The sequence below is a fragment of the Gorilla gorilla genome, chromosome 23 (genome assembly GCF_029281585.2).
Source record: "Gorilla gorilla gorilla isolate KB3781 chromosome 23, NHGRI_mGorGor1-v2.1_pri, whole genome shotgun sequence".
In the NCBI taxonomy this organism is placed as follows: domain Eukaryota; kingdom Metazoa; phylum Chordata; class Mammalia; order Primates; family Hominidae; genus Gorilla; species Gorilla gorilla.
In genome coordinates this window covers 6766495-6793331 of record NC_086018.1, presented here as the reverse complement: position 1 = coordinate 6793331, position 26837 = coordinate 6766495, and the positions used below count along the sequence as shown (strand labels likewise).

The 26837-nt window shown below is 35.9% G+C and overlaps 1 protein-coding gene and 1 long non-coding RNA gene across 2 annotated transcripts; both read right to left on the bottom strand.

Annotated features, from left to right (window-relative positions):
* Positions 1-2244: 2244 nt before the first annotated feature.
* On the bottom strand, positions 2245-10347 carry LOC129529434 (protein FRG1-like). The gene is made up of 5 exons (XM_055374348.2): positions 10238-10347; positions 7877-7981; positions 4622-4713; positions 3523-3633; positions 2245-2356 (listed from the first exon to the last, which is right to left on the bottom strand). Exons 2-5 carry the CDS (start codon positions 7973-7975, stop codon positions 2329-2331), a joined length of 330 nt encoding a protein of 109 aa, XP_055230323.1. The 5' UTR covers positions 7976-7981; positions 10238-10347; the 3' UTR covers positions 2245-2328.
* A 4483-nt stretch (positions 10348-14830) lies between these two features.
* On the bottom strand, positions 14831-26096 carry LOC129529435 (uncharacterized). Its single transcript, XR_010133105.1, has 4 exons — positions 25938-26096; positions 24729-24795; positions 15670-15795; positions 14831-14888 (listed from the first exon to the last, which is right to left on the bottom strand). It is a non-coding gene; the product is annotated as an uncharacterized lncRNA (long non-coding RNA).
* Between the last annotated feature and the right edge of the window lie 741 nt (positions 26097-26837).

Sequence of the window (26837 nt, the reverse complement as noted above, 5' to 3'; positions counted from 1 at the left end):
AAAATCGTTATTGTAATTCTTACTAAAATCAAAACCCCAAAACACTTAAAATAAATGGATAGGAAGTCACAGCAGAGAAGAAGAAACTACAATAATAACAAAGGCTCAAGTGGAAATTCCAGAAGTGAAAAAGTTTTCGAAATTAAAAAATAATAATTAGTTGTGTTCAGGAGCAGCTTGGAGATGGTAAAGAGTCAATGAAACTTAAAATACAATTGAAATGATTCAATGTGAAAAATGTGAGCAGTCATAGGTTGGAGTGAGGGAGCTTTTCCTTTGATTAGTGCTTTTAGGTAATCTTGGTTTTGATAAGATTACTAGACTGATACATCAGGGGCATGCTAAGCCAGAGTTTATCTTGGTTTCAGTAGTACTTTAAACAAAACTCATGATATCCTTATGTACAAGATGGAAGAAGAGTGGACCAGATGACAATATTTAGATGCAGTCATTCTTAACCTCCGTTGCTCTCCCAGTGGTCTAGCTGGGGTTTCTATAAAGTGGAATGGGAGGAATAGGGAAGGAGCCCTCACCTACTCTCTCCCCTTGTCCACTTGTCCTCCACTAGTGGATAAAGTCCAAGGGAACAGACAAGTTATTTTAAATCTGTATCTTCTGTTGTCAAGATCTGTAATCAGTTCTGCTCGCTGTACTGGGGACAGGAACCAAGGGAACATGAGGGTGAACGAGTTGACATGGAGTCCAGGAACACACTGTGCCTACATTCAGAATGTTTGTGCCAGGAAAGCCAGTCAGCAGGCAGATGGTCTCAGATAACAAGCTAGTGTTGGGAAGCAAGATTCAGTCTCTCTCTTGAAGGCGGTGTTCCTCATTGTGTGGTTTGTATCACTTGCTTCAGAATGACCTAGAGTACTTGTTAAAATGCAAATTTTGAGTCCAATCCTCGATCTCCTAAGCCTGCGTCTCTACGGATGTGTCTCAGTAGTCAATATTGGAAACGTGCAGGTCCCTAGGCGATGCTTATGCATATAGATTTGAACTGTTGTTTAAGGGTTAGGGAGCTGGCAAGAGCAAGGAATAGACCAAGCCCTTGGGTGGGAAGGCTCCATAACCTTGGCACTGTTAGCATTCTGGGCGGAACAGGATTCTGCCACGTGCTTCACAGCATCCCTAGCCTCTACTCTCTAACACCATATTCCAATTGTGAAAACCAAAAATGTCCCGAGAGGCAAAATAGTCAGCAGTGGGGAACCGGAACCACTGCTTTGTGGGATCACAGTGGTTACTTTGTTCCCAATCCTATGATCAGAACACACGATGAGAGAAAGTGCGGCTATTGGAACTGGAGTGCCAAGTTGAAGCTAGACCTACAAGCTCCAAAAGCTCCTTTGTAGGGCTGATCCCATGCCTCAGCTACCTAGCTTCTACAGATACCAGGTAACTCTAGATTTGGTGACAGGAGGAATTTAAAGTCTAGAACTAGATAGGGTCTTTCAGGTTAGGCCAGCACACAATGTGGACTTTTGACATCATCCAGATGCTTGAACCAACCTCAGTCCTGAGGCAGAATTTCCTGTGGCATCTGATACACAGCCTGGATTTGGAGCACTCAATGGGATTAGATGCCACGGGAATATTGTGTTTAGGAACTCTGAAAGAGACAGGCTTCAGCAAAGCAGTCCTAAGCAACAGGTAGCGTCTGAACTTCTTCATCAGCTTCCATTCTAGCCCACGGGGACAAAAGCATCACATACATATCCACTGTGGCTAACGTGTCCTCAGTAGGGAGTTTCCCCAGTACTACTCTCCTCTCTGTTCTGAGCCTACTCGCTCCTTTGTAATGTTTCCACTTTCTGTCGCACTCCCTAATAGATGATTTGTCCTCTCTGCCCAGCCCCCTAGTTCTGATATTTGGATTGTCTGTGATCTGAGTAGTACTTAGGAAGTAGAATCAAAGCCTTGTTGATTGGATTGGGAGTTTCTAACTTCCTATTAAAGGGCTGATTAAGCATCTATTGTATAAAGGAAAGTAAGATTATGATCCAGTAAGACAGATTCCAAAAGTAGTGCAGGAAGAATTGGTTTCTAGTACACTTCATGCTTCAGGACAGGAAATCCAGAAAAAAATTCTGAGGTACGTTAAGTGTGTACTGTAAGTTTCATTTCCATGTGAAAAACTGTAGTTAGCTAAAAAGTACATCCATGAAGAATTCTGATTAAACTTGTTTAATCCTGGTTAAACTAGCTACTAGCTGAACAATAATTTCACAACAACTCAAGAACTCTGTAAAAGCATTTCCTCTGAATATTTTATTCAGAAAAAAACACAAAAAGATAAGGCAGAAACAAAAATCCCAGTCATTTGCACTATCTGTCGGCTTTCAATTTGGCTCTCCTGTTTAAGCAAAGAAAAATAGTAAAATTAATCTATGTAAAACTTGCCATATATATTCAACTGCTACTAAATATAAAAAGCTTTAAAACTGTGTGTTCAATTTTGGTTATTATATTACCACAACACTTATATTAAAATATGTACACTTTTAAATTTGGTTTCTATAAAAAATGGATTCTAATCTTATAAAAGTTATTTCCTAATATTCAATAAATGTTGCCTAAGGGCTTTTTCAATCCAAATAGTAATTTTAATTATTCTGGAATTTAAGGGTGCTCTAAATTTCCATTTAACAGGGTGAGAATGCTGTATTATTACAAGGGAGAAAAGTTACAGGACATAGAGCTTATTCCGTTTTAGAGTCCACATCCTGATTATATTTTGTATCCTCTTCTTCATTTCTTACAACTAGACACGTATTCATTTGCTCAGCTGGAAAAAATTCTTAACATTATTTACTGAATTTAGGTATGAACTCTACCAGCTAGTTAACAGGAAATATGTAATTAAACATTGCCTTTATCAAGTAATGTAAAAAAAGGGTAAGAGTCACTTTGCAACATAGGACTTGAATGAGCAGCTGGTGATTATCAAAATCTGGCACTTAATTGATTTATACTTGTACACTCACAGCTAAACATCTCTGTTTTTCTATGTTGTAAATCTAGGACATCACTTATCTACATAGGAAGAGTAATAAATATTAACAATATGCTATGATAAACATCCTTCACTCTTCCAAATCTTACATAAAACTGCTTCACTTCTTTAGCTTTTATACTTAGTTTTTTAGTTGATCTATTCTTATTTTAAGGAACCTGAACTACTCTAACAGAATCCAAATAATTTTTATGTTACTCAAACTGCTTCTTTCTAACTCTGGTTCTATTAGTTATAAAAAGGTAATCATAAATTTATGAAGTAGATACAGTCAAACCTGAATTTCTTAAAGTATATACTTAGAATCAGTTATAATTTTTAGATATTCTTTCTTGACAGTCTTTTCCCAAACTCATGATGTCCTCTCTAGGTAATATTGCCACACTCATAAATCAGAAATAAAGACAAAAATGTGAAAACTACAGTAATTTAAGAGAATATAGGTTTTCTACATGCCATTTCTATTGGCTACTGAAAATAGTGGAAATAAGTAAATAAATAGCTACCTGTCCAGAAGCGTCTCATGCAAAAATCCATCTTTCTGAGCCTTTTTAAGAATTTTACGGTCTTCTTTACTTATTTTAAGTTTGTGGTCTTGGAAGCTCTGAAATTTCTTTCTGCAAATAAAATGTCTTCATTAAAAAATACCTCAAACTCTGATTACACATATTTACTATTAAATTTATAAATATTGTAAATTTCTTTTCCACTTATTAAAAAAGTCTAATTGTAGGCCAGGCGCAGTGGCTCAAGCCTGCAATCCCAGCATTTTGGGAAGCCAAGGGAGGTGGATCACTCGAGGTCAGGAGTTCGAGAACAGCCTGGCCAACATGGTGAAACCCCGTGTCTACTGAAAATACAAAAAATAGCCAAGCGTAGTGGTGCTTGTCTATAATCTCAGCTACTCAGGAGGCTGAGGCAGGAGAATCACATGAACCTGGGAGGCGGAGGTTGTGATGAGCCGAGATTGTGGCACTGCACTCCAGTCTGGGAGACAGAGTGAGACTCCCTCTTGGGGGAGAAAAAAAAAAGTGTAATTGTATTTTTTTTTAATAAGCTGGAGCTTTTGAACAACAAAGATGACCTTCGTGACCTCTCAAGAGGAGGGCCACTCATTGACTGGGTAGCACAAGGCCCCACTTCTACTAGGGCATGCTAGCTGGAGTCCCCTGTGTCCTGGCCATAGCACAGCCTTTGACTGGCATCTCTCCCATTCTATGAATGAATAGAGAGATTGACTAACCCGACTGACTAGCTTTGGGAGCTGGTAGGATGATTAGGAAAACTGAACCCTCAAGAAAAGAAAAACATTTAGCTCACAGCTCTGTCCCAGAGGCTACATTGTGTTGCCTCTTCTTGTCCATCAGTTTTCATTTTTTCAGACAGGGTCTTGCTCTGTCACCCAGGCTGGAATGCAGTGGTGATTAGAGCTCACTGCAGCCTTGAACTCCTGGGCTCATACAATCCTCCTGTCTCAGCCTCCCGAGTAGCTGGGCCCACAGGCATGCACCACCATCCCCAGCTAATTAGGTAATTTATTTTGAAAGCACTTTAAGAAGCACTTCAGTGTCAAATCTGTAGGTCTAAAAGGAAAAGCATACATACACATAATTGATTTCACATTGTTTTACATTTCCTTTGTCTTCTTCTGGAATGTCATCTTTTTTCTTGATTTCTCTTTCAGCACAGGATATAATCTAGATATTGGAAAAGAGAATCCAATGGGTTATATGTTTATCTTCCACTTTCCCCACTTTACGTATCACATAAGAACATTCGAGATGATTTCTTATGCAGAAGAAAAAATTAACTGAGCAACTATATTCAGAAAAAGACAGGTTCTGGCTACGTGTTTTTACTTCATATATATAATCTATATGAGTAAGTGCTATCACATGCTTCCTCCACAGCCCTTTTGTCAGAAAAACTACAGACAAAATTATTGCAGAAACATTTTACACATCAGATCCTGCTAGGCAATAAAGCAATCGTTAACTAATTTAATTTTGTCCTCCAAGTGAACACACTAGGATCAAATTATCCCTAGTAAACAAGTGTTCATTTGATCAGATTGAAAGCTTAATAGCTATTTTTCTTTGCACAGACTATTACCAAAGTATTAAAACTTTTAACATTACACAACTCGTTTTTAATTAATTGGAACCCACCTCTTTTACTAGCTTTTTATATCCTCCTAAGTTTGGATAGATGTTTACTGTCACATGTCGCAAGTTAATTGATCTGCATTCAACAATTAGGATTGCCCACAGAACAGGCAATTGACAATGGTAAGGACTCATGTCTCCTAAGGGATCTCTGTGGCCAGAGTCCAGTTCCACGGCTGCTTAAAAAGTGATGACAAATAATGTGTTTGTGCCAATGACATCTTTGTGACAGTTTTGATTAGAGGGGTCCCAGACCTGAAAACATTCCCTGCTAGGGCCTGTAACACAATGCTACCTTCAGTAAGAGAGATCTGTGTTCTGGTAGATAAGGCAAGGTCCTAAAGTTGAAGGGCTGACAGAGATTAGGAGAGCCTGCAATTAAATGGTATGACAAGAGTCCTAAATAATCTCTGTTCAGAGCTTCCAAGTACTTGACTAATGAAAGAGACCCCGAAAACTTGTATTTCATCGAAAATTGCTTTAAATAGTGAAAAACGCAATCTTTGTTTATCTTTGTATCTTTGTATAAGTGCAAAGCACTGCACATATATGATATCCAGATGAAAAACAATTTAAACATGATACAATAAAATATAAATAAATAAAAGTAAATGTAAGTCACAAAACCATCTGCATTTCCCCAATGACCTGTTTCCTGAGAAGCAATGTGCTATGAAATACTGAGAGTGGCCTCTGGAGTCAGCTGGGCCTGGGTACACATCCTGTCCTACCACACCTTGAAATCACTGTGATTTCCATGAACTGACTGACAAAAACCACGAGGATGTAAGGAGGGTCAGAGGCTGTCTTCCTGTCTGTAAGGCTGAGCTCACATCCACCTCACAGGAGCATTATGGAAATTCAAGACTACAACGCATGTGCTGGATGCATGCAACGAAAAAATATAACATTTCACTTCTCTAACTTTAAGAAAAACCTACATTTTAGATTGAAATTGTTTGAGCTTTAGATTTGAAATTATCTGAAATCAAGACTATTCTAAAAAGAAAATCAAACATATGACCAGAAATCTAACATGAAACATGTACAGAGATTTGACAAATGCTTTTAAATTACACTGGTAGTAGAGAAAAATGTAACATAAATTTGTATGCTCTAATTATAAGAATGAAGGACATTTTAGAAAAGGCATTTGCCCCCTCTCTTAGAGCCTTCCACTCTGGCCCCCACAATGCCTTACAGAGCAAATCTGGGTCAGACTGGATGCAACCTGTGATTCCCAACAGAGACAAACAAAGCAAGGTTCAGGATGCTCAGTACTGCGATGGAATGCCAAGACACAGAAAAGCCATGTGTGAAGAAGGCGGGAGTTATTCTTTAGACACATCCTGGTATATGTTTATCATTAAAGATCAGTGGCTTTTGTGAGACTAAAAAATTAAGCCTTAAATGTTTTCATCAAATTCCAGTTAACTACCTGATTTATCTAGGTTATATTAACAGTAATATTTGGAATTTCACCTTGATATGAAGATGCCTGTGTAACTTTTACAATGATGTAAAACAAAGAGTAGGACTAGGGAGTTCACAGGCCACTGGTTCAATGGATAACGCATCTGACTACGGATGAAGGAATTTAGCCTGGAATAAGGAACTTTTATTTCCAGCTTAGTGATGCACACAAATTTTCAAAATAAAATAAAAATCATGTTTTATGTGATTCATGTTTCTCCTAATGCAAAGAAGACGGGTACTATTAATAAAAATATTTTTAAAATGTGAGGGTTAAGGCCCCAGAAGTTCTGCTATGATTTTTTGTTTCATAGAGTGATTATCATCACAGAAGCTCAAGCATTACATAAATACAAACACGTATACCCTGACCTGGTAATTCTGCTTCTGGAAATTTATCTTCAGGTCCACCCGCACATCTACAAATTGATGCATATTCAATGTTATGTACTGCAGCACTGTTTATAAGAGCAAAAGACTGGAAACAGCCTAAATTTCTATCTACAAAAGACTAAATAAATTAAGGTACATCCCTAAAATGGAATATTATGTGGCTGTTAAAAAAGAGAGAGAGAGAAAGAGAGGAAAAGCAAGAAAAGAGAAAACTTTCTACATTCAAACTAATAGTAGAAAACTCTCCAAGATATGACTTTAAGGAAAAAAAAAAATCAAAGTCGAGAAGACTATAAAGGAGGCTGCCTTTAGTGTAAAACAGTTGAAAATTATAAATATATTCGTATGTTTATAAAGAAATTTTAGGAGGCTATTAAAAAACAAAACAAAGGGAAAGAGGAACAGGAGCTGGGACACAGGTGAGTAAGATGCATGGCAGGCATACGTCTTCATCTTCATATGCTTTTATTTAAAAATGTTGGATCACGTGTATGTGTTATCTATTTTAAAAATTAGATTTTAAAATACAAACAAGAAAACAAGAAAATGAAAGTTTAAAAAGAGCATGTGGAACTACCAGAAAAAGATACTAATCCATGGAGATAATGGCAAGGTATCTCCTAGATGCACTGATTTCTCTACCACATTGTATAAACAAGCCATCAACTATGGGATTTATAATTAAAAATTAGTCTATTGGAAACACCACATTATAAAAAGCTATTAACTAAATCTTTAAAGTGACAGTAAATGATGACTTAACATTTTAAAGAGATACAGTCAATTCGCATGTGTGAACGCAGTCATCTGTATAAAATGTCATCATTACCTTGATCATTTCTTCTTCTCCTGCTGTTTTACTTTTTGCTTCTATGTCCCCTGCTTCATTATATCTAATAAAGCAGCTATTTGAGGCCAACAAAGTCATTTTCCCCTAAGTGAAACAAAATAACAAAATAGCCATGAGGATACTTCTTGTAGAAGAAACATTAGGTGTTTAGACTGAATTAATTTTTCCTCCCTGATTTAAAAATCACAGAAAAGAACTTAGAGAAAAACCTGAAAAATATAATACAAGAACATATAGAAAAGGAAACCAAAATCACCTTTCATTTTACTATTCAAAGATTACCACAATAAACATTTGTAGTGTATCTTCCTAGCAGGACTAAATTCTAATTAGATGAGGTAGGATTGCTTCCTTTCTAAAAGATCTACTGAAGATAAAACTGATTTAGTTCGGTTTGAAAAATTAAAGACGAGAACATAATTATGAATGCATACTTTATTCAAATATTACCATTTTAAGTAAAATTTATTTTCTTCACAATTAGAAAACATGAAAAGGTATATACAATGCCTTTGGTGTTTTGAATTTAAGAATCAATGTCTGAGGGACTTTTGTGTGTGAAAATAAATATTCATATAAATTTTTAGTTGTTTAACGTTTGATGTATTACACTGCTTTCTATTAAACAAAACTTTAAAAACTGATTTTCTTGTGTATCTAAATCTGAGTTGTAAATTTGGTTAGCTTAACTCCCGTAACAAATATAATATTTATTTATAACTTGTATTTGGTTGATCCTTTTGGAAAACTTGGAATACCATAACATTTAGACAAAATATTTATAAATACAATGATTACAAAACATGTTAACCTTATATCACATCCAGTTAAAAACGTGCTGATAACATGGATTTCTTAGTCAAGTCACAAGGGCTGGGTGGTCTCTCATCTGGATGGCTCCTGGTGAGCCCTGGAACATGGCGGTGTGGTCCAAGGCGATTTAAACCTGTGCCACAGATTATTCAGCTGAGTCCTCTTTGCAATAGAGTTTTAAGACCCTCTTTCATTTAAATTTAAATTTTTGAAACTTAGTGTCCTTCCTAAAAATAAAATGAAATGAACTTTCCTAAAGTGTTGTATTATTAGTACTATCTAAGCCATCATCCTGGCCTTATGAAATATTGGCATTTTCTACTGGTGTAACTTTTATTAGAAGCATCTCATCATAATAAGTAGGATCATCTCAAAGGGGTTGCAACACATTAGCAGGTAATGAAATCAATATAGTGTTTCCTGAATGGTATTGGGTGGGTGAGGGGGAAAGGAATACACACAGACACACAGAGGAAGGGGTAAAAGAGAATAAGAAATATCAAGGTGCATAACACATGGATAAGTTAAGTATTGTTAAGTACAACTCTTGCTTCATTTACACATATGTGTGTGCTGGGGTGCAATGTAAAAATGCATTTCTCAATGGATTGGGTCAAAATAGTTTTCAAGTCACTGACTTAAGATTTTATCCTAGGGGATGAGGAAATTAGTCTAAGTGATTATCTCTTTCTGGTGGGATGTTTGTTTAATCTGTCATCTTAGAAAACACTGCTGAGTTCCTATTTTCAGTCCATTATTTTATACTACCAAAGCTGCTACTCAAAGGCTGAGCTTATCTTCTATTTGCTTGTTCTGCGTGGTGCCCACTGGTCCTTACTGTTTTTGATATACTTATCTACTTTTTAAAGACAGTTTAGCACTCACATATTTTTGTTCAATCTTTACTTCTCACACAAACAGAAAAAGGAAATTATGTATTATGTATCAACAAAGATTTAACAAAACATCCATATACTACAACTGTCTACTTACTAAAATCAAGAATTAGTATATTATCTTTTTTCTTCTTATATTAAAACTATCTTTTCATACACTATTTTAAGCTTATGAACTGAAAGTCTTTTAGAGATAATTTACTTCAATGAACTATTATTATTTATATTTTATACGCAAATTGTAACAACTTGCTCTTAGCTAGCTCCAACGTTCGCTTACAGTCTGTAATGTTTCTGAAAGCATCCATGATTTCTGCTACAAAGAAGATACTTAGGAACTATTCTGTTTTCCTACTCTGTGACCTAAAATTGACTGGTTCTTCAATGGAAATGAGATCCATATCTAGGCACTAAGGTTATACAGAAATAATTGTGGGCTAAAGTACTAATGCTGTTTTTGTTGCACTATATTTTGAGATCTCTTTAAGCCTCTGTGTTCTTACTGATTTATTCCAATTTAATGTGTTATACTATTGCATCCTACTTTTTCTTTTTAAATATATTATGATTGACTGTTACAGTCTTTGTGTTAAACTGACAGGAAGTTTTTATAAACAATAACAGCACTTACATTTTGAAAGACTGGTTCCCATTGTTCCCTTGGTCCAATTGCATCTGAACGCCCAACAACGAGTTCATCTGAATTTATACCAAGATATTTTCCATAGCCAGATTTCAGGGCAATTCTGTATATTAATAAGATAGATAAAAGGTAAAAACTGAGAGAAAATTAATTATGGAAAATCAAAACAGGACATGCGTATGTGTGTGGGTGTGTACTTATCTAAAATTTCAGACTGGACATATTCCAAGAGTTCAAAAGATGCATGTGGCCGAGTGGTGTCTCGCTCCTGTAATCTCTGTGCTTTGGGAAGGCAATGGGAGAATTGCTTGAGGCAAGAAGTTCAAGATCAGCCTTGACAACACAGTGAGACCCAATCTCTACAAAACATTTAAAAAGTTAGCTGGGCATGGTGGTGTGCACATGTAATACCAGCTACTTGGGGAAGCTGATGCAGGAGGAGTGCTTGAGACCAGAAATTTGAGGTTATAGTGAGCTATGATCACACCACTGCCCTCCAGCCTGGGTGACAGAGTGAGACTCTGTGCCTTCAAAAAAAAAAAAAAAAAGCTACATATGACTAGTTGTTGCCATATTGGACAGTGCAGTTTTAAATTTAGTTTTATATTTTGCTTTTTTAATATAAACATTGTACCTTATATATTACATAACAAATATTTTCAAAATTCATCATTTTTCCATTATACCTCTTTAGTTATAAACTTCAATAATAAATTACCAAAACTTTATGTCATCAAACAGTTTTCCAGAAAATGCTGCTTCCATTTACATTCTTACCACAAATTAACAGAATATGTTTTGTATCATGGATTTTTTTTTAAACATTATGAGTCTAAAAAAATACTTGAAAACCTGATATGGAAAAAAAGCAGTATCCTATTAATTTGCATTTTAGTAGTTAACTAGAATAACAATTGTTTCTCTTTTCCTTTCCTTTTTAGTTTTTAGATTATCTGGTAATGTCCCTTGTCCATTTTTCTATTCAGATCTGATTGTTCGCAATTTTTCTACTGGGGTCTTCAGTGCTATGAATTCTATACAAGATACATATGAAGAGTAAGAACTCACTGCCTATTAAGATTGTTGCAAATATTTTCCTCATTTGTCAGTTCATTTTCTTTATAATCCTTTTTTGTTTATAATTGTAAAGCAGTTTAAAACTATTGAATTTTTTCTTCGTCTGCTTTTATTTTTTTGTCTTTCACTCTATTTATCAGACTTCCAAAGAAAGTATAGAAATAATCATCTTACTTTTGATGATTTGGACATGAAGTCCTTGCCCACGCCTATGTCCTGAATGGTAATGCCTAGGTTTTCTTCTAGGGTTTTTATGGTTTTAGGTCTAACGTTTAAATCTTTAATCCATCTTGAATTGATTTTTGTATAAGGTGTAAGGAAGGGATCCAGTTTCAGCTTTCTACATATGGCTAGCCAGTTTTCCCAGCACCATTTATTAAATAGGGAATCCTTTCTCCATTGCTTGTTTTTCTCAGGTTTGTCAAAGATCAGATAGTTGTAGGTATGCGGCGTTATTTCTGAGGGCTCTGTTATGTTCCATTGATCTATATCTCTGTTTTGGTACCAGTACCATGCTGTTTTTGTTACTGTAGCCTTGTAGTATAGTTTGAAGTCAGGTAGTGTGATGCCTCCAGCTTTGTTCTTTTGGCTTAGGATTGACTTGGCGATGCGGGCTCTTTTTTGGTTCCATATGAACTTTAAAGTAGTTTTTTCCAATTCTGTGAAGAAAGTCATTGGTAGCTTGATGGGGATGGCATTGAATCTGTAAATGACCTTGGGCAGTATGGCCATTTTCACGATATTGATTCTTCCTACCCATGAGCATGGAATGTTCTTCCATTTGTTTGTATCCTCTTTTATTTCCTTGAGCAGTGGTTTGTAGTTCTCCTTGAAGAGGTCCTTCACATCCCTTGTAAGTTGGATTCCTAGGTATTTTATTCCCTTTGAAGCAATTGTGAATGGGAGTTCACTCATGATTCGGCTCTCTGTTTGTCTGTTGTTGGTGTATAAGAATGCTTGTGATTTTTGTACATTGATTTTGTATCCTGAGACTTTGCTGAAGTTGCTTATCAGCTTAAGGAGATTTTGGGCTGAGACAATGGGGTTTTCTAGATAAACAATCATGTCGTCTGCAAACAGGGACAATTTGACTTCCTCTTTTCCTAATTGAATACCCTTTATTTCCTTCTCCTGCCTGATTGCCCTGGCCAGAACTTCCAACACTATGTTGAATAGGAGCGGTGAGAGAGGGCATCCCTGTCTTGTGCCAGTTTTCAAAGGGAATGCTTCCAGTTTTTGCCCATTCAGTATGATATTGGCTGTGGGTTTGTCATAGATAGCTCTTATTATTTTGAAATACGTCCCATCAATACCTAATTTATTGAGAGTTTTTAGCATGAAGGGTTGTTGAATTTTGTCAAAGGCTTTTTCTGCATCTATTGAGATAATCATGTGGTTTTTGTCTTTGGCTCTGTTTATATGCTGGATTACATTTATTGATTTGCATATATTGAACCAGCCTTGCATCCCAGGGATGAAGCCCACTTGATCATGGTGGATAAGCTTTAAGTGGGCGAAGGATATGAACAGACACTTCTCAAAAGAAGACATTTATGCAGCCAAAAAACACATGAAAAAATGCTCATCATCACTGGCCATCAGAGAAATGCAAATCAAAACCACTATGAGATATCATCTCACACCAGTTAGAATGGCAATCATTAAAAAGTCAGGAAACAACAGGTGCTGGAGAGGATGTGGAGAAATAGGAACACTTTTACACTGTTGGTGGGACTGTAAGCTAGTTCAACCATTGTGGAAGTCAGTGTGGCGATTCCTCAGGGATCTAGAACTAGAAATACCATTTGACCCAGCCATCCCATTACTGGGTATATACCCAAAGGACTATAAATCATGCTGCTATAAAGACACATGCACACGTATGTTTATTGTGGCATTATTCACAATAGCAAAGACTTGGAACCAACCCAAATGTCCAACAATGATAGACTGGATTAAGAAAATGTGGCACATATACACCATGGAATACTATGCAGCCATAAAAAATGATGAGTTCATGTCCTTTGTAGGGACATGGATGAAATTGGAAACCATCATTCTCAGTAAACTATCGCAAGAACAAAAAACCAAACACCGCATATTCTCACTCATAGGTGGGAATTGAACAATGAGATCACATGGACACAGGAAGGGGAATATCACACTCTGGGGACTGTTGTGGGGTGGGGGGAGGGGGGAGGGATAGCATTGGGAGATATACCTAATGCTAGATGACGAGTTAGTGGGTGCAGCGCACCAGCATGGCACATGTATACATATATAACTAACCTGCACAATGTGCACATGTACCCTAAAACTTGAAGTATAAAAAAAAAAAAAAAAAAGAGGTGGAGAGAAAAAAAAAATAAAAATAATTAAAAAAAAAAGAAATAATCATCTTAATGTGATTTTTTAAAATTATGATTTCTTTTACCTTACCAAGAATCTCCTCGGATGCCAGAATTGACTTTTAGTCTTTTACACGTTAATGATTATATAACAGAAATCATTATCATGTCGATGTAACCAATTACTAAAATATATAAATTCACTTTCAGTATCTTTTACCCAAAGAATCATTCCATACTTCTGCACAAGGTGAGAATAAAAAAGGCTGCTTTATAAAATGACTGTAAAAATACTGAGTAAAAATATTCTTTTGGTCTTTATGATGCTGTAACTTTCTCTGCTGGTTTCAACAATATTCCTTTTTTTAGTCTTCCTGTTTGTCTTTAGACTTCCAAACAGTGAGTTTAAATATCATAGCAACAGTGAACCAGGTTTCGTACTATTTGATTTATTTATTTATTTATTTATTTTTTGACTGAGGAAAGGTAAACACTAAACTGGAAGCAATTTTATTTCAGGCCAGGGGTCACAGAGTAGAATTAATGGAAACTATAATTTTTTCCCTATGTACCACTAGGTTATTAAAATTCTTCACAAAGAACATAGGTTCATGTATTATTTGTGTGATTAAAAATACATAAAGTGTCAAGTTCAAAGAAATTTAGTAATCACTGTTATAAAAATATAATAACTGTCTTGTCTCATAATGTGCAAAGAGGAGTGTAACTGACTCATGTTTATGTTCAAGACATGAATTAAACAACCCATCAAACAAGCCTGGCCTTTGTCCACAGCTGCTACACTACTATGCCAAAATAAATATTTTAATTAATGTCTATGCAACTGTGTACTGTCACAGAAATCTGCTCATGAAATAATGCTAAATAAAGATGCAAATTATTTTTTAATCTATCTTATTTGGTGTGTGAAATTATTAGTCTTCATTTTTTAACTTACAAATCTTTTTACCAGCCTAGCATTATATACTGATAGGAAATCCACTAAAAGTAAATCACAAAATCTATTTTTCAAAAAAGCTATTTTGTTTTTTATATCAAAATTACCATGGGCTTAAGACAGATACTAAAATTTTTAATGAATACAATTAAATTTTTAAAATAACTGATTACTAATTATATTACAACATAAGCTCACCTGTAATCAGATAATTTGACAGCCATAAACTGTTCTGTTGGACTAGGACCCTCATCAACTATTGGAGAAAAAACATTTGAAAATAAATTTGACATTTGCTATAAATATAAAGACATGATTTTGCTTTAAAAAATATGGTTATTTTCTTCTGCAATTAAATGTAAGAATATTCAGATATACTGATGTCACTGTAATACTGTTCTTTGGAATCAAGATCTATTTTACCTTCTTTTAACTACAGTGCTAATTTTATACACTGAGTAAGACAGGGTGATATAATGCTTATTTAATAACTTTTGAGATAGCTTCTCTTTATGTTTTAAAATACAGTCATAAATAAGCACTTATTTAAAAAAGCTAAATGCTTTCATTTATTCAATGGATGGCCTTGCTGACCAAATGATTCTGCTTTTTGTCTTCTAATTACTTTGTATCTCATTAGTGCTTCTTCTAATGGGCTAAAGAAAATGAGGAAGCTTCAAATTGTTAAATGCACCCAGTTTAGTTTTGGTAACAGGTCTGAATAAAAAAGAAATTCAAACATATTTGACTCAAATAGGTTTTCTTTTTTCTTTCCACTTACTATGTTAATTATTCATATTGTTTTGATTTCCAAAGATACTCTTCTGGAACTATACGGAATGTTTTCAAATGCTTATATTAGAAAGAGGGACTTGTCAATGGCTGGTAAATATTAAGGAATTAAAAAAAAATGGAAGAGTCAAATGCAATGGTTCCATTCCTTTGGAAAACGTTTGAGACTAGTTAGAGTTTGGCCTAAGTGAATGAATGTCCTAAAATCTACACTTGTGGCAGCCTCTTCCCTTCCAGACACAAACCTTCACTGTGTGGAGCTCACAGGGTAAAAAGACCATTGTCGAGTGAATGTATATAGGTTCCCTCATCCATTTCAATGGCTATAGTTCCTGAAATTTCACCAAAGTTTGTTACTGTCCACCAGATTCCTAAAAAATAAAATTGATATTTCAACTTCATATTTTAGTTTTGACAGAGAGTTCTTTGTTATTATAACTTAGTTTAAAAAACTTTTTATTTTGCAATCATAAGAAATAATATGAAAATCTCACATACCCTTTACTCACTTTGTCTCAATGATGACATCTTGCATAAGTATCATACATTGTTAGAATCAGAAACTGACATTGATATAATCCATGAAGGTTATTCGGATTTCACCAGTTTTACATGTACTTGTTTGCATGTATGTGCACAGATTCATGCGACTACCAGCACAGTCAGGATTAGGTTTTTAAAATACAAAATAAGCAACATACAGCCAGGCATGGGGGTGCATGCCTGTAATCCCAGCTACTTGGGGAGATGTGAAAGAGGATCACTTGAGCCCAGGAGTTCAAGGTTATAGTGAGCTATGATCACACCACTGCACTCTAGCCTGAGTGACAGAGCAAGGTCCTGTCTCAAAAAAAGACCAAAACAAAAGGCAATATGTCAAGGTACAAAGTGATATATGGAGAACGGCCTCTCTCATGATAGACCCCAGCCATCTATTCTTGCCTGCTTTCCAGAGGCAAAGCCTATCATAATGCTTCTTAAAAATGCCTCTACAGGAAGACTTTCTAGCACAGTAATTTTTTTATTTTGAGACAGAGTCTCGCTCTGTCACCCAGGCTGGAGTGCAGTGACACGATCTTGGCTCACTGTGACCTCCGCCTCCTGGGTTCAAACAATTCTCTGCCTCAGCTTCCCGAGTAGCTAGGTTTACAAGAGCCTACCACCATGCCTGAATATTTTTTTGTGTGTTTTTAGTAGAAACGGGGTTTCATCTCATTGGCCAGGCTGGCCTTGAACTCCTGACCTCGTGATCCACCCACCTCTGCCTCCCAAAGTGCTGGTATTACAGGTGTGAACCACCGCGCCCAGCCAGTAATCTTAACTGTGATTTTAGATTGAAAGCAAAATGAGCAGAATCTATGTCTATGTATACTAATTTCCAATTGGCCAATAGAAATGTTAGACTCTAGCAACAATTATTTTAGCAGTTTTTATAAAAGTTTATATCTTAATGTTAAAAAATATCCTCAAACCTCCTCCTAAATTGTGCTTTAACTAGAGTAGAAATGAGTCAATCATTAACTGGATATGACATAGTAAGGAATTCTTGTTAATTTTACAAGGTCTGAAAATGACACAGTATAATGTATAAAAGTAAAGAACAAAACACGTGATGAGAGAAAGACATACCACGTTAAGAAATGTGTATTTATATACTTATGGGTAAAATGATGTAATATCTGTGATTTTTCTTAAAATTTTCTAGGAAAAAATGTGTGTGGGGGTGTGTATGTAAATGAAACGAGATTGGCAAAATATTGATAATTAATGCTGGGGCCTGGGCACATCAGGGACTCATTATATTCTTCTATATATAGATTAGTTTGGATTTTTCCATAATAAAAACGTTTTAAGGATTCAGTTAATTCCACTGCACAAAATTTTCTACTCAACTAAACATTTCATCCTTTTCATAATCAATTTTAAAATACATAAAATTTTAGTTAAAATGAAGTTGGACCCTTATATAACACCAAATACAAAAAGTAACTTAAAATAGACCAAAGACCTAAATGTAAGAGCTAAAGTTAGAAAACTTTTAGAAGAAAATGGAAAAAGCTTCACGACAATGAATTTGGCAATGATTTCTTATATAGAACATCAAAGGCACAGGCAACAAAAGAAAACACAGATAAACTGGACTTCATCAGAATTAAAAACTTTTGTGCATCAAGAACCACTGTCAACAGAGTAAAAGGCAACCCAGAGAATGGAGAAAATATTTGTAAACTACATACATGATAAGGAATTAATATCCAGACTATATCGAGAACTCCAAAAAGACAAATACCACAATTCAAAACTGGGCAAAGGATATACACGAACACAGCTGCAAAGATGATATACAAATGGCCAATAAGCACTCGAAAAGACGCTCAACATCACTAGTCACTAGGGAAATATAAATCAAAACCATAATGCAATACCACTTCACACCCATTAGAATGCTATTATCAAAACAAACAAAAAAACAGAAACCAAGAAAACCAGAAAAACAAATGTTGGGCAGGATGTGGAGAAACTGAAACCCTTTGCAATGCTGGTGGGAAGGTAAAATGGTGCATGTATTTAAATGCCACTGAAGCGTACATGTAAAAATAGAAAAACTGGCTAATTCGATATTCTGTATATTTTACCTCGACACACACACAAAACCAATGGAGAAAAAGAAAATTAATCCAAATTAAAATTTCAGCTAAAGACGATTAGAAAGCAATAAAACTAATGACAATTTAGATGATTGAGTTATAGCTACAATTGTTTTCAGTAAAATAATGCTTTATTCAGAATCATTATGAACAGTGTTATGATTAGCAAGTCTTTCTTATAAATGTAATAGTTAATAATTTTAAATTAGTTTTATTTTCTTTGTTCTATGCCACGTTCACCAAGTACACTTAATATTAAATAAAATCATTTAAATATAATATCTCATTAATGTTTTGCAAATGAAGAATAAATTTCTGGCAGACAAGCTCCTCAAAATTTTCACACTCTGTCCAAGTAGAGAAATGATACAATAACATTCCTTATAATATTGTCAACTGAAAAAGGAATTACTTTGAGCAGATGCCAGTATTTTTTCTCAATGAGATTTCAAAGAATAAGAAAGCTAAACACATTATCATCAAGAATTAAATGTGAGCATTCTGCCCACTTTCTGCAAGTGGCCTACATTTGACCTTTGGAGGTATGCTTATATGTTTAACGAATAAAGTAACATAACATAATACTTAACAGTGCCACTCGGGGGTTTTAGCTGTGAAAAAGCAGTGGATCCTAAGAACAGTGGGCACTGAAGTTGCCTGTCTCTACGTCAGGTGACAGCTCAAGCTGTATATAGGCTGCAGACGCCCGAGCTGAATTTAAGAGAATCCACTCTAAAACATTACTTGCTATTTAGACACATGCTTAAAGTTATTTCCTTTTAAACCTTAGGCAGATGATGAAACATTCCCGCTGTGTTGTCTCACAATGCATAAGATATTCACATATTTTCACATAGTTGAGAATGTTTCCATATGTCTGCCATGTCTGTAATCCAGCACTTTGAGAGGTGGAAGCAGGAGAATCACTTAAGCCCAGGAGTTCAAAATCAGCCTAGGCAACAAAAGGAGACCCCCATCTCTACAAAAAAATTAAGAAATTAGCTGGGTATGGTGGTACGAGCCTGTGGTCCCAGCTACTCGGTAGTCCAAGGTGAGAGGATTGCTTGAGCCTATGAGGTCGAGCGTGCACTGAGCCATGATCATGTCACTGTACTCCAGCCTGAGAAATAAAGCAAGAGCCTGTCTCAAAAAAAAAAAAAAAATGACCCGATGCACCAGTGTCATGGCTGATAAGATACTACCAGGGCACCCTCATTCTAGCATCAAGGCTGTGTGACAGCTCACATCACCTTCTGACTAACCCAGTGCTTCTGTGCTAAGGGCCCCATTAAACCTCTACATTCATTATGTGCTTGGCACAAAGGAATGATATATCTTAGATTTGGAAATGGAATTTTCTTCCCCAATCTTACTGTAGTCTAAGTACCCTTCACGGACCTTCTATTAACCCATAGCTGACTTAGCTTTAGTTCCTGGGTAAATCAAATCTGTGTTTTGCAAACTACGATGTTGTAAGTTCAATTGCTTCTAAATCTAGCAGAGCTCAGTGAAACTCTTTGCTTACAGACATGCTCATTTTTATTAATGTCACACATGGTATTCTCCATGTGAAAGACAGAATTTCTTTCATCCTATTTACCAGTCCCTTCAGATCCTTGTGAGGAACCAACAGAACAGCTTTAAAAAATTAAAAGGGTTTTTTCTTTCCCTTCACAAATAGGCACATGATTACTTATACGGCAAGTTTAGAATATCCGCAATGCAAAAGAAGGTGGAAGGACAAAGAGAAAAAGACGCAGAAGGACTTCCTCTTCCAGCCAAGATGGACTTGCCCTCCCACCATGACCAATGAGAAAACTGAAACTGGATAGAATATTTGAGAAAACTGTTTTCGGGGATTGGAACACAGGCAGAACAGGACTGTGATATTTGAGAACAGGAAAACACAGGAGGCAAATCTCACACACACTTCTGTTTTCTGCCCAATGGAAATTTCTTGATCATGCAGAGAGAGGTTGAGACCTCCAAAAATGAGGCCATGTCACTGTCACTAAGCTGAGAGTCTTGCAGTGCTAACGTGTTTGGAGTTTATAGAATAAGGTACTGGAGAAGAGGGAACTACATACAGGTGAGGCCTCAAAAGAGTATGCAAAAGTTCTCTGCAGGTCTGGGGCCAAGGGCTGGGTGGAGTGCATACAGCAGGCAGGCTCCACAAGGCCTCTGCAGAGTGGCTGGCACTTCTGAGGGCTGACTGGAGATGACAGAGTTCACACAAATTTGGGACATAGCAGAGTGGGGAGAACTCACCAAGTATACCTAGAACATGTGGCGGAGGTTCATCCCATGAGGTTGAACCTTTCCTAGAGTAAGAGTCACTGTCTAAGTCTACAGGCAAAAACCTAATAAATAAGCACAAACTAACAAAGGCTCAGGCTTGACAGGAGCAAAAGAGTGGTCAAATAATTTAACTAGGCATCAAGACATTTAACAGAAATAAAGGTTAAAATGTTATGAAAATGAAAGACTGAATTTATAAGGAAGACTTAACAATCCTAAATGTGTACACATGACAGCTTCAAAATACTTTAAGCAAAAACTGCTCAAGTAGACAGATCTAGAATTACAGCTGGAGATCTTAACATAACTCTCAATACATTGTAGGATGAGTAAAAAGTCAGTAAGGACACAGAAGATGTGCATAGTCACAAGCTCCACCAGTTGATCTAACTGACATCTAAAGAACACTGAACCACTGGGCACCACAGCTCACGCCGGTAATCCCAGCACTTTGGGAGGCTGAGGTTGGTGGATAGCCTGAGGTCAGGAGTTTGAGACCAGCTTGGCCAATGTGGTGAAACCCCGCCTCTATTAAAAATATTTAAAAAAAAATTAGCCAGCGTGGTGGCAGGTGCCTGTAATTCCAGCTCCTTCGGAGGCTGAGGCAGGAGAATCACTTGAACTTGGGAGGTGGAGGCTGAGGCAGGAGAATCACTTGAACTTGGGAGGCGGAGGCTGCAGTGACCCGAGATCATGCCACTGCACTCCACCCTTCTGGGCAACAGAGCGCGACTTCATCTCCAAAAAAAACAAAATACAAAAAAACCCTGAACCAACATCTGCAGAATACACATTCTTTTCAAGTGTACATGGAAATTCACTAAGAAAATATGTTCTCCAACTATACTATAAATGAATTAGAAATCAGCAACAATAACATACCTATAATATCTCTATGTAGTAGAAATTAAAAACAATACACTTTTAAATAACTCAAGTATCCATGAAAAGAAAAATCACAAGGAAAACTAGATGATATTTTGAATGGAATGAAAATGAAAACAAAATGTGTTAACTATAACTAAAACTAACATGGAATGAAGAGATCTAACTACCTTCTTAAGAAGCAATAAAACAAGAGCAAAGTAAACTGAAAATAAGTTAAAGGGAGGAAAAACAAAGACTAAAAATAAATTAAATAAAAAATGAAAAAAAGAGAAAATAAGTAATACTGAAACAGGCTTGTCCAACCTGAGGGCTGCATGTGGCCCAGGCCAGCTTTGAATGCAGCCCAACACAAATTCATAAACGTCCTTGAAACATTATGAGATTTTTTTCCTTTTTTTGGCTCATCAGCTTATCGTTAGTGTATTCCATGTGTGGCCCAAGACAATTCTTATCCTTCCACTGTGGCCCAGGGGAGTTAAAGATTGAATACCTCTGTACTAAAAGATCATTAATGATCTAAAATAAGTGATCTTATAAAGAATTGATAAACCTCCAGGAAAAAATAGAAAAAACACAAATTACCAATATGAAGAGACTGCAATACAGATTCGATTCTACAGACATTAAAAGGATATTAAACGGATATTCTGAACAATTTTATGCCAACAAATCCAACAACTTAGATGAAATGAAATTTTCCTAATAGACACAAATTACCAAAACTGACAACAGAAAAATCTGAAAATATCTCTTAAAGAATCTTAATTATCCCACAAAAAACTAAAACCAAACCAAACAAAACCCTCTAGGTTCAGATGACTTCACTGGTAAATCCTATCAAACATGTAAAGAAGAAATCATACCGATCTTACACAGCTATTTCCAAAAACAGGGAAGGAGACAGCACTTCCCATCTAATTTTATGACACCCAATATCACCTTGACACCAAAATCAAATAAAGACATTACAAGAAAAGGATACAAAAGTCCAATATCTCCCATCAACACCAATATAGAAATCTTAAAAAAAAAAAAAAAAAACACCTAGAAATCAAATCTAGCAATATCTCAAAGGACAACACACCACAACCAAGTGGGGTTTATCTCAGGGATGTAAAGTTAGTTTAAAAGTTGAAAATGAAACCAATGTAATTCATTGTCAGTATGAAGAAAGTTGTATAATAATCTCAACAGACACAGAAAGAGGCATTTGACAGCATTAAACATCTTTATGATAAAAACTCCCAAGAAACAAAGTTTAAAAGGAATGTCCTCATTTTGATAAAGCTTTTCTCTGCAGATCCTGCAGACATCATACCATATGGTGGACTACTGAAAGCTTTCTGCCTAAGCTTGGAAACAATGCAATTATGCCCATTCTCGTGACTTCTGTTCAACATTATGGAAGTCCTGGACAGTATAATAAACCAATAAAAAGCAAGACAAGACATAAGGATTAGAAAGAAAGAAGTAAAACGACAGTCACAGGAAACATAATTACAAATTTCTTAGTTTTCTATATAAACAAACCACTAGAAGTAATAAGTAAAACAGACTTATCAGACTACAAAGTCACTATACAAAAATCAATTGCATATCTACATACTGACAGCAAACAACTGGAAAATCAAATTCAAAAGTTCTACTGACAGTAGTGTAAAACTATAAAAAACTTAAGAATAAATTTTTAAACATTCATTCAAGACTGCTACATTGAAAATTATAAAATATTAAGGTCCAATATTAAGATGTTGATTCTCCCCCAAATGATCTGGACTCAATACAATTCTCCGAGAAAATCCAACAGGCTTCACTGTAGAAATTAATAAACTAATAGTTAGTACAAAGTTGGAGGACACACACTACCTGATCTCAAGACTTCGGGAAATTATAACAATCAAGAGAAATATAACAAAAGAAAAACAGACAATCGATAGAACAGGGCCCAGAAATAGACCAATACATAGAAAGTCAATTGATTTTTTTTATGAAGATACGAAACTGGATTAATGGAAAAAGGAAACACCAGTGGTGCTGGCAAAAATGGCTATCAAGATGTTAAAAAAAAAAAAAAAAGTAAATCTCGAAACCAAACTCACATCATGCCAAAAATTAATTTGTGATTAATGACAGATTTAATGTAAAAATTAAAACTATGATACCTCTAAAAGACAATGTAGAATATTTTTCTGACTTTGGGGTAAACAAAGATCTCTTAGATCAAAGAGATAAGGCAGTAACCATAAAACAAAAAAAAATAAACTAAGCTGTATAAAAATTAAAAGCTTCTGACCATCCTGGCTAACATGGTGAAACCCTGTCACTACTAGAAACACAAAAAATTAGCTGGGCGTGGTGGCAGGTGCCTGTAGTCCCAGCTACTTGGGAGGCTGAGGCAGGAGAATGGCGTGAACCTGGGAGGTAGAGCTTGCAGCGAACCGAGATCGAGCTACTGCCCTCCAGCCTGGGTGACAGAGCGAGGCTCTATCTCGAAAAACAAACAAACAAAAAAATACAAAACAAAACAAAACAAAACAAAAGCTGTCCATCCAAAAACCACCAATAAGAAACTCAAATGGTAAAACTCAGACTGGGAGAAAAGAATGATAACACCATCAACTCTTGGCAAAGATGTAACTGGAGAACTAATTCATTCTTGGTGGGAGGATAAAATAGCACAACCGCTTTAGAAAATTTTTGGCAGTTTCTTATATAGTTAAACATTCACCTATCGTTTGACACAGCAATTCCACATCTACTTATCTACCCTAGATATTTACCCTAATTTTAGAATTGTTGATTTGCCATTTCAAAAGCAATGATTCTTCCAGAACATTAGCTTTATACCATTCCATATTTTATATATTTTTTAAGCTTCCATAATTTATGAAGGTTCCAAATGCAACTTGCCAAGTTTTAAAAGAGAAAAAAAAAAGTATGGAAACAGCTAAACGGAAAACAGGCTGTTTAAGTGTGTTTGGGTCAGTTTATTTCTAGTATCATTTACAGGTTACCCTGATATTGTATTTAAAATTTTCATTCATTTCAGAGTTCACTAAATAATGATTTTTCCTGTGAAGATACTTCGTTTAAGAGACAACTGACTTCTACAACTAAAATGTATACATGTTCAAAGAAAATAACTTGTAAACTATATCTGGTTGAATAACATTTACATTAAGCCTTTAAAATTCTGTATCAGAATCTCCAGCTATTAAGCAGTCTAATGGTGCCTACTAAGTCAGAGAGTTGTAATTCTTCTCTCCTGTGCTCTGTTCTGATAATGAAGTAAAGACATCAGTAGCATCTACTGTGCTAAAGAATAAATGGAATTTGCAACTGTAGGTAATATTTAAGCACTTTAAGACAAATATGAATACATCATCAATTTCTAACTAGGAAAATATTTTCAATGAGATCTCAAGAAATGTTTACTTTTTTTCAAAATAAAGCACTGAAAACTGACTCACCAACATATCAAGCTGGGTTTCTTCATCTTCTCTTTTTCTCTTCTTATTTTTGCTCTTTTTCTTCTTACTACAGGACATAATTTATATAGATGAGTTTAGGTATAGTGATTTGTGTGATAAATAAATATCGTAAGATTGAAACTTGGAAGTCTTTTAAGCTGTTTCATTTATAAATTATTGATTTAGGAAGACTTACATTGCTATGCCCTCTTGAATACAGTACTGAGAATTTGCTTCAGGCTTTGTGCATATTATGTTAAAGTTCAAAGCAGATTGTAGAGCCACACTGCCAGATTTTAAATCCTGATTTTGTCACTTCTTAGCTCTGAAATTTTTGGAAAAGGTACTGAATCTCTCTTTGAGTCAGTTTCCCCACTTAAAAAATTAGGATAATAACTTAACTCTTAAGGCTATTGTGAGGATTAAGAGGTAATATGTATCTTCACACATTGCTGGTGGAAATGTAAAATGGTGCAGCATCTACAGGAAACAGTTTGGGGTTCCTCAAAACGTTAAAGAGTTACCATATGACCCAGCAATTGTACTCCTAAGTATGTATACCCAAGGGAAATGAAAACATACACCCACAAAAATAGTTACATAAGAATATTCACACTAGCATTAGTCACAATAGTCAAAAAGGTGAAACAACCTAAATGTTCATCAACTGATGAATGGATGAACAAAATGTTACATCCATACAATGGACTACTACGCAGTCATGAAAAGGAACAAGTGCTACAACAATGATGGACCTCAAGAATGTTATAAGTGAAAGAAGCCAGATACAAAAGGCCACATGTTGCATGATTTCTTAGGAAATATTCAGAATAGGCAATTTCCCATAGATAGCAGACTAGTGGTTGCCAAAGACTAGGAGAGGGGGAGGATGGGATGTGACTGCTTTAATGGGTAGGAAGAGATTCTTCTGAGGTGATGAAAATGCTGAGCAACTACACAGTAGTGAACCTCTTGAATATATACTAAAAACCACTGACTGTACAAAGGGTTAATTTTATAATTATGAATTTCATCGCAATAAAAAAATAAAAACCCAAGAGCGATTTGAAAAAAGTTAACGTGCAACGTGCCTACAACAATTTCTTGGCGCATTGAAAGTGCTATATAAGCATTAATTATGATTATTACGATAATCTTAAGACACTCTTGTCTGCATTTTCCTCATAAAGTTTTCAGAAGATAACTCACCACTCCTCACAGGAAATTCACAGGGTAAAAATCTCACATTCATTCAGGATATACCTGCCACTTATTCTGGCATCTTCATGAGCCCAGACTCCTCGAGAGGGTTCTCAAGGGCAGTGGCTTCAGCTCACTCCTTGATACTTTCTTTTCATCTCTCCTAACAATATCAAAACCTTTGTTTATCACGGAGACCAGGAGAAAATGCTCAATATTTGTATGTACAGTCAACCTCAGGCAAATCTGCCAGTTAAAAAAGAAGCGGGGATATGAATGCACAGGTACTTTTCTCCTAAAGAGCTAATAAATTACCACTATGACCTCCTCCTCACATTTGGCTCAATTTATTTACTGCATATATGTTCTCTCATTTAATCATCACAGTCTTCTAAAGGTATAAAAAATGGTCTGAAAGTATAAATGTGTAAACGGAGGTTCAAAGATATTTGATCTCTTAATGAGTAAATGGAAGTTCAGACATATTAACCAATTTGCCACAAATTACAAAATTAGTAAATGACAGAGTGCAGGTTCCAGCCCATATCCCTATCAAAGCCCATATACACCTCAACCACTGTGTGATTCATCCTGGTTTCACTCTACATATTAGCTTAGAAAAAAATAATCAATAATTTTTCCAGGAAGAAACAATGGAGAAAAGAATAATCCCTAATAAAGGAAGTTATTATCATGAACTACGAGATCAGACTAACGGAGACCCACCAGGCAGAGGCCTGGAGAGAGGCCTCAGGGGAAACAAACTCGTGGGTACGGGGTCACGGGTCACCAGCCCGTCTATCCTGTTTCCAGGGTCGTCCGCGCGGAAGGCTGCCCCTCTCTGCACAGGCGCCAGGAACCGCGGTGCGGCCTCCGTCCAGCCCGGACAGGTGCCAGGGCGAAGCCTGG

Excerpts from the sequence above, each read along its gene's own strand:
- LOC129529434 (XM_055374348.2), bottom strand. The coding sequence starts at position 7,975 with ATGACTTTGTTGGCCTCAAATAGCTGCTTTATTAGATATAATGAAGCA. Across the intron at positions 3,634-4,621 it reads CAATGTGAAATCAATTATGT|AAAGAAATTTCAGAGCTTCC; the intron begins GTATGTATGCTT and ends TTTTATTTGCAG. Across the intron at positions 2,357-3,522 it reads CATGAGACGCTTCTGGACAG|GAGAGCCAAATTGAAAGCCG; the intron begins GTAGCTATTTAT and ends TTGCTTAAACAG.